Source organism: Amblyomma americanum, chromosome 1 (assembly GCF_052857255.1).
Source record: "Amblyomma americanum isolate KBUSLIRL-KWMA chromosome 1, ASM5285725v1, whole genome shotgun sequence".
Classification (NCBI taxonomy): domain Eukaryota; kingdom Metazoa; phylum Arthropoda; class Arachnida; order Ixodida; family Ixodidae; genus Amblyomma; species Amblyomma americanum.
In genome coordinates this window covers 339901039-339909941 of record NC_135497.1, presented here as the reverse complement: position 1 = coordinate 339909941, position 8903 = coordinate 339901039, and the positions used below count along the sequence as shown (strand labels likewise).

General features: G+C 49.7%; 1 protein-coding gene across 1 annotated transcript; it reads left to right on the top strand.

Moving 5' to 3' along the window:
* Positions 1-6772: 6772 nt before the first annotated feature.
* LOC144099586 (uncharacterized) lies at positions 6773-8272 on the top strand. The gene has a single exon (XM_077633009.1). It carries the CDS (start codon positions 6773-6775, stop codon positions 8015-8017), a length of 1245 nt encoding a protein of 414 aa, XP_077489135.1. The 3' UTR covers positions 8018-8272.
* Positions 8273-8903: the final 631 nt, after the last annotated feature.

Sequence of the window (8903 nt, the reverse complement as noted above, 5' to 3'; positions counted from 1 at the left end):
GAGAATGTGTGCTATTATAAGAGACCGTGCGCATAGCGGGGTAGATGGAACAGGCCTTAGGACATTGTTAATATAGAAGGGACGCTATTGTGGAGAAATTGCCGGCAGATAAAGCAAGGCTAACCCCACCTGTAGCTTTCAAAACCAACTCAACTCAACTCACTCAACTATGCGTGTCGGCACTCGCAGCGGTGCGCCGGGGCACGGACCCACTTTTTTGCTGCAGGCCTAACGGCGTCACTGCTTAACGTATAGTCTGCGTGCCTGCAGCAAAGAAAACGCTGTGCGCTTCGTAGCGCAACACAGCTTGGCGCTCGGCGCGCGACATCGACGATAAGCTCAGCCTGCTTAGAGGAAGGCATCACCTGGCGGAATTGCTCGGAAGAGCTCAGCATCTTTCGAGCAAAGATAACGCCAGGGTTGAAGGAAAGAGTGGGGCTCGATGGCGGGCACTCTGGCAGCGCGCGAAAAGCTAAGTGTTTCTTTCTGTCGTTGATAGGTGGCTATTAAATGCAATTTCTCCTTGATGCGTCGCCTGTCGCGTGCTTCGTATTATTCTGGCCGCGCCTGTACCTTCCTATCAGAGCCGGCACCGTTCAGTGATCGCTGAGAAATGTCAGTTGTGCAATTAACAGCGCCACTAGATGTCGACTCATCAGAAAAGTAGACCCTCTCTAGACTAGCAGTCGAAGAAGATTGTAAATGTGCGAAATGTATGCTATCGGTTTTTTTCGAAAAATGTAAGCAAAGCTGTATTTACAGACAATGTCCCTGAGAACAACAGAACTAGATTCATAACGCCTGCGTTATACTGATAGGTCCTCATTGTTGCAGACAGTGTTTCCCAGCAGTGGTATTACTTAATCCGTGCGCACGAGGTTAGCCATTCCTAAATGAAGCGCACCCTCGCGCTGTGTGTTGCAATTTTCTTAGCACTATATTCTTGGTTCTTGCCTGACCAGCTCTGACCAACTCGTCCACCGATGTATGACCAACTCGCCCACCAGTTCATGTTGTACAACTATATTCTTGGCGGGTTTGTTAGAGCTCTTGGGAATATAGCACGATTCAACTGCTAAAATATTGTCGTCGTCATGTTTCATCTATTTGATCAGCGGCTTTACATGCGCGACAGCAGGTTCCAGCAGCTAGAGAGTAAAGGCCCACTGATAACCCGGAATGCATCATTTTGAATGTCCTGATTATGGTAGTCTCTTCGTAAAAGACCAGGCGCTCCTGCCTACCGCACTGACCCGAAGGAGGCGGACGCAAATTCTCATCAGCATCCCCGTCGTCATTCTTGTGATATAATATGATCTTTTCAGGAGTCAGAAGGAGCCATTTTGTGCAGATAAAAACACTAACAACAAAAACGAAAGCAACGAAAACAACACAGATGGAAAGGTGAAGACAGGACACTACATTCGCAAACAACGTCTTGTGGCACTGCAGTAAAGCTTCGACCAGGAGCAATCATTTTAAAAGGCTTTGTCGTTGGCTCCTGCTTGCGTGAGGAGAGTGCGCTTTTGGGAACCTTCGACTGGGGTTCGCAGAATGCTTCGAGCTGACCCCGAAATTTGCCTGCCCGTGTGAAGTTGTCAACGTCCGTCACCTTCCCTGTCTTGTAGGTTCGTTCTGCGCTTTGACTTGGTCTCCGGCAGATACACAAGTGCGGACACCGTCATCTGCGACGTGTAACAGAGTTTGCTGCGCCCTTCTTGAATTAATTTGATGCGCTATTTTTGTTTTGAAACCCCAATGCCCTGTGGCATTATTCCGAAAAACATCGTCATGAAAACGGTCAGGGACGCGTACGCCTGAAATATTCACAAGTTTTACGTGTACAGAGTCACTCGTAGTAACCATACTGATGTTAACGGTAACAACATCCCTCCCGGTCACTTTTTGATCTCTTCATATAGATGCTCCTGTTGGAAAGAGTGACAGCAGAGCAATCGCGTTGGCTTGGCACGCCGTTGTCACTCGGTGAACTTTTTTGAGCAGGAGATATGCTGCTTAGAGTTAGGACTACGAATGCCAATATGGACATTCGTTTACAGCCTTACTTATGCCCTGCTGCTGAACATGGAGACATAATCAAAATAAAACGCCATAGTACGAAAGGAAAAAGCTATTTACTGAAAGCACGCGTTTTTCTGGGATGCTTGCATTGCAGAATTTCTGTCTGTAATCGATATTCACTTTGCATATTTTTTTAAGCGAGATTTATTGCCCCAGGCCATCAATGATGGGTGAAGGTCTGATTAATGATGTAGTAGAAATTAAATGAATGGAAAGAGGTTAGCGAAATTCATGAAGTCCAGTAGATAACGATGGTACGGTCCTTGCTTCCAGGCAATGTATGAAGCAGGGTTGCTTGTTGAAAGACCTGCTACCATCAGGTGCCGGATCATTGTATGTTTGAGAGCTGGGCAGTCCCACAGTAAGTGATGTTTGTCGGCTTCAATGTACTCGTGTTTATATATCGGACACCGTGGCCAAGGAAACAAATCTCGGTACTGAGGCCACATCCGAGTGACGGCTGGTGTGAGGGCAACACCGACCCGCATCCTCCTAAGCGCAACCTCCTCTGCACGGGTAAGACCGCCGGGGTGGGTTACCGCACACGGAGGGATGAGAGCACGTGTGCGGCGCAGGAGTAGTTCCTTTCTTGATGAAAGCAGGATAAAATTGTCCAAAGGAAGGAGCCGAGGCGGTGATGAGTTTGTATTAGCAAGACGGGTCGCTAAATCCGCCTGGCTTTGATTGGTCAGCAGATCCCGTGGGACCCACTCGATACGTACTGGCTGCGGCATGCGTGCCGCGAGCCGGTGGAGGTCCTGACATATCGTTGGGCAGCGGCTAACACGTCGTAGCAACCGGACAATTTGAAGGGCATCAGCGTGGATGACAACGCGTACCGCAGGGAGCATTGTTATGTCGGCCACGGAGCAGAGGGCTTCTTGAACTGCAACGAGATCAGCACAAAAGGATGAAGAGGGTTCCGTAAGCTGAAACCAAGAGGCTCGATTCAGAGCAGGTCTGCACGGACAGTAGATAGCTGTTGTTGCTTTGCAGTCTTGTATCTTGCGTATACGTAGACAACAATGGATCGATCAGCCAAGCATCTTGTTCCTCAAATTTCTGGCGAAGCAATGATGCCGAATAAGCAGATGTTGGCCGGCGATTATCTGTTGGCTCGTTGTCGCTGAGCTGTAGAAACTTTCATGGGGGAAGAACGGGCGTTGGCGGCTGAAGAATGGAGAGTGACGTTGCATAAGTCCTCAGTGCATGCATGGAGTGCGATAGACTGGCCTTAAGGCTGCGCGCTTCACGGCGCTGCTGCACCAGCTCATCAATGGTATTGAGCTGCACATTCTCTTGTAAAGCTTTGACTGCGCATATTTCAACCGAGGTTCGTATGCTCGCCAAACAGGATGCTTCCCAGGTGGGCCAAAGCCAGAGGGGACGTCTGGAAAGGTGGAACAGCACTCCCGCGAATGCAATTTATGTGTCGATAAGATGATGCAGCGGGGCTTACAAGGTTAACAGTACCCGAAGGCATTGTTGAATTTTTCCACGATTCTTCTAGTCGCACATATCGACACAGAAGGATCGAAGTGCTTTAGGATTGCTCTTCTTTTTCCTTCTTTTCCAATCGGCTTTAAAACTGCCGAAAAACAATTTGATGTAAGCAAAGAGTCTTATGAACAGAGGGAGCTCAAACTTGTTAGCAAAAAAGTTAAAAACCAGATTTCTTTACTGAAATTTGGAAGCGATTGTTTCCACATGAGAATTTAGTCTAAAGCAAGCCGTTTCCACTTAGGCGCTGGACGTGACGGAGCAAGAAATGATTTTTTTCCGCAGCCACAAAATCTTCCACTCTCACTTTACATGTATGTGAATTGATATCTAAGTCTCCTGAGACATTCTCTGTTATACAGACTTTGGTTTCGTCGGGAAATCCTGCGTGTGTTCAGACTTTTTCTTGAGAAACATTGTAGAGTGAAAAAGAAGACAGCACACGCGCAGCCCTTGCATTGGTGCTGGATGCTCGCCTAGAACGTTCTATCAACCTGTCCTTACTCGAGGCCCGGTTGGAAGTCGATTTGAAGGCCCCTTTGCGAATTCAGTAATAAGTCTTACTGAGCTTAGCATGCACAGCGAGGTGAAGTGCCTGGACCACTCCAAAGCCTTCGAGTCTGCAGGCAAAAGCCAGCGCAAGGCATAAACGGTTTACGCACCGACCACACGTAGACGAAGCTGTTTGTCGCAATGGGAAGCCATTGTGAGAGAGCAATGTTCTTTATGCCTCCTTTTGCGCAGGACGTCGGCGGAGCTCAGCCGGGGGCCATGCGTTTCTCCAGGCACGCGTGCGCAGGGATTTTCAACCACAACGCTGCTTGCATCGCCAACCTACGGCCTTTGATCTCCTTTCTCGTCTGGCGCGCCCTCTTCGGGGAGGTCACGTGAGGTAAGCACCTCTTTCCATCCACAGGTCCTTGTTTAAAATGCTCTTAACACAAACGGTGCAATGAATTATGCGGTGACATGGCAGTAACGGCCCTAGCACTCTGTTTTATCTCCACCAGGGTCTGATTGAAAATGACCAATTCTCTTGCTATGTAAAGTAAGCTATATAAGCTAACTTGTGCTAAAAGTACAGTTGTTTTTGGATTCCACTTGTTACCTTGGACGTACAGTAAGAATGAAAGTAGTAGCTTCAGACTCATTGTGATCATAGCCGTGTGAAGCCGTCACTTTTCCTGTCAACACTGGTAGCATGTGTGTTATTTGAGCGGCGTTGCAGAAACACAATACTACTGATGTCGAGTGCCGTTTGCATTGCTAGCGGCCAGGGTTCAAATGTACTGTATTTAAGACTGCCTCATCTGCGTAATTCTGAATCAAATAATGGAAATAATTTTATGCGAAGTGCATACCTTTCAAGGCTTTCAGACAGACTAGAGCAAACATAATCCTACTCGCATTAGAGCACCACGCATTTAATCACAACTCTCAACTCACTCACAACTCACGTTGGCCCATTGACGATGATAGTGGTACAGCTGTTTTCTTATTAATCTGTCCCCTCTATGCATGAACATTATGATGTTACTGCTGCAGCATTTCTCATCGCGGATTTTCTATGCAAAGAGGGTCGTTAGGAATATGAGACTAAACTGCGGGAATGCATTGCATTTTTATCTACCTACTGCAGTATAAGGCATATTGTTTCTGTGCACCCTACAACTGAAATATTTTGTGCGAAAATCTATCCTACGCACCTGGACCGCCTCAACAAAGTGAGAAATATGTGCACGCTTCTTCAGACACGAAGGAGTCCGGAAAAAAGCATCGGGAATATATTAACCTGCGCAGGTGACTCTGTGGCTACCGCCGTCATAGTACGGTACCTTCGCGAGCAGTTGGTCCTCGAGGCGCAGTTCCCGCGCTTCAAGGAGGAACTGATGCGAGCTGCAGACGCCGATTGCGGTGACATATTTCAAGAAGACGTCCTGGGCAAGGCCTTGCGCAAAGAATCGCGGTCATCCTCCACAGCATCCAACGATGACCCAATTGCACGCAGCGGCCGCCGGAGTGTGCGGAAGCCGAGTGAGTGATTGCAATGACTAATAGACAGTGACGCGTCCGTTTTTTCAAGATTTTGCACTGCAAAGAAATTTGGGAAGCACCTCACCTGATGAAACGCATTAAATTATTTCCATTCCTTTCAAGAAATTCTTGGCTCTGTTGGCTTAAATGCGGAATGGCTTAACATTCATCCACAAGCTCGCGTGCATGGCTTTCCCACTGAGGTAAATAGAGCGTTTTTATTCGACTACAATGCTTCAAGAAAGCGGGTGCCCCTGTGTAGATGATCGTTGCATTTACGGTTAGCCTGTTGAAGAAATGTGGGTTATAAGGGAGGGGACCCATATCAACTACTATGATTTAAAAAAAAATGTGCTGTGGAACTGAGCCCATTGGCTCGTAGATAGTCTGTGAAGCGTAGCAGAAATGGTCGTCGTAATTTGCCTTCACGGACCCTTTAATCTGCCAAACGCTTGCTGCCTTTAAAGCCGGGGTACGGCTAGCACGACGATTACACCTGTTTGCAGCACGGAGCACATTGCCAGGCTTGGTGAGTCAGCCGTCGCACAGGTTTTCTGGATCCCTGAAAAACTCAGCGTACACGGTGATTTGGTTAACGTCGGAATATTTTTTTTAAATACTGAGAGAGATACATAGATGCATCTGTGGACGTAGATTGTACAGGAAGGCAGGAATTATGTACCTTATATGAATCCATAATTACACAAATACCTTCAGGTACCTAATGAACTATGGGGCACGGTTATACTGCGCAATTGTATGCGGTAAACTTGAAAAGTGAGCCCTGTTTTAAACTTTTTCTTCGTGAATGTGGCTAGAAATATCAAATTTCAAATATATATGCATCTGAAAGCTTCTTGGGTTGACTTTCGCTCATTGATTATTTATAATATTGCGTCCCTTGCATTTATTATACATAAACTATAGACGAAATTTGTGCACTTGGTGATGTACAAGATGCTAACATCGTTTTCTCGACAATGTGACGCGCAGAGTTGCGATTTTAGAAATTCCACAATGCGAGAAAGCCAACCTAACAAGCTCCGACATGCGCACTTTGACGTCTGATATTTAGAACCACTATGCCGATTAGAGCCGCCGCTGTGGCTCAGTGGTCATTCTACTTCCGGCCACCGAGCGTGACGGACGCAGGATCATGAGCTCCCACGGAGCGGCGATAGCGGCCGTTGCTGGCCGCGGAAACAGGTTTGCCAGCGACGCTGATAAGGATTACGAGATCGTCCTGCCTACCCTGCCTACCGGACGTGTGGTTTTAAACACGGTTTTTCTGCACGGGGACGTGCGTGCGAGACCCTACAGGGTCGAAGACTTCAGGGACGTCCTCGCCAAAGCTGGTGCGCTCCCCGACGTCGTGGCGTTGGGGGCGTACCAGATAAACCATGTGTGGGCGGTGACCTTCAGCACCGCTGACGCCGCAAAGAAACTGGCCGCCACGAAGGAGCTGGAAGTCAAGGGACGCCGCTGCATTGTTTTCGATCCAGAAGACCACCAGGTAAAGCTGCGCCTCCACTGGATGCTTCACGGCGTCGCCGACGAGGACATCCGTACGGCATTCGCGGCGTTCGGCAACGTGACCGAGGTCACCCGGGAGCGTTGGCGCGTCGCCGGAATGAAGGAGAAGGGGTCCACCACGAGGACCGTGCTTCTGAAACTGAAGCCAGGTGTGAAGGTGGACGACCTGCCCCACCAGGTACGAGTCGCTGGCGAGTTGGCTCTCGTGGTGGTTCCCGGGCGGCCGATGCAGTGCCTTCGTTGCGGCGGCACGGGGCACGTTCGCCGCGATTGCAAGGTGCCCAGGTGTTCGAAATGCCGGCGCTATGGACACTCGGAGGCTGACTGCGTTCGTACCTACGCGTCGGCCACCGGGCATGTAGCAGCGAGCGTCTCCGCAGAACTGATGGACGTCGTCGAAGCAGAGGAGGCAGCGAGCGGTGCCGACGACACGGGCAAAGCGGAGGGGGTGGCGGTGCAGCCAGATGTTGGGAGTAGCAACACCGACACGGCTGTGGCTCAGGAGAGCGGGTCGCCAGCTACTGACCCATCTTCGACGCCTGTGGAAACGCCCAAAGATGGAGCGAGCTCGTCCGTGCACGTGGAACGGAAGGCCGCCAGCGAGAGCCACGACGAAAAGGACGACTCCCGCATGAATGTCGGCGTGACTACACCTGCGAAGCGGCCACACGCCGAGACCAAGGCCGACGGGGAGAAGGCAGCGGAGCCCAGCGTCGGGGAACCGCCGGCAAAGACGCCCCAAGCACGATGGGCCGGTCTGAGACCGCGCCCAAAAGTTCCGGCTGAGAAGCGTGGCGGCGACAAGGCGCCTCCTGACCAGGAGCACGTGCTCGCGCCGGATGACACCGGCGGCGACGGCATCGTCTAGCGACATGCTAGGCGCGGGAGGTAAGCACCGTGCTTTCGGTCTCTTCTTCCTAAGTTAAAATGGCTTCTGCAACTCCGTTTAAAGTCGCCACCCTAAACGTCAGAGGCCTGGCAGGTAAAAGAAAACAAAGCCAGCTGTACAGATTATAACGGAGCAAGATATTGATATACTGGCAGTGCAGGAGACTAAAGTCGATGGTGAGGAAGAGACCGGGAGCATGGTGCGACGTTTCACGTCTAGGTATTTTGCCGTCGTTAGCCATGCAGCAGGCACATCGGCTGGCTGTATTCTTTTTGTTAAGAAGTTGCCGGGAATAGATGTACACGGTCATCGTTCGTGCTTGTCGGGTCGACACGTGTCCATCGATTTTTCGCTCAGTAACATAGACTGGCGCATTGTTTGCCTCTACGCTCCTAATGTGGTTAATGACCGAGCCGCGTTTTTTGAAAGCGTCGAAGAACGGCTTCGCACTGACAGACAGCTGATTGTTATGGGCGATTACAACTGTGTCCTTAGTGCGCGCGACAAGACAAGCCTCCGAGGTTTCCGAGACAAAAGCACCGAAGTGATGTTACGAATGATTGTGAACTGCAACCTCGAGGATGTAGCAGAGTGTCTTGAAGGAACGCGTGCTGTAAGGTACACACGATTCGAGGGCACAAGTCACGCACGGCTAGACCGCATTTATGCATCCGCGGAAACTACCTAAATGCAATAGTTATGTAGTTATGCCGGTATCATTTTCTGACCACTGTTTGGTTCAATGCTGCATAGGATTCATTAAGAAGGGGAATGGTTTTTCATGGGAAATGTGGAAGTTGAATGACAAGCTACTTCAGGACGAATTTTATAACCGAGCTGTAAGGGAAGAAGTAGCAAAAATAGA

Bases quoted from the DNA above. Each gene is read 5' to 3' on its own strand.
- LOC144099586 (XM_077633009.1), top strand. From the start codon at position 6,773: ATGAGCTCCCACGGAGCGGCGATAGCGGCCGTTGCTGGCCGCGGAAAC.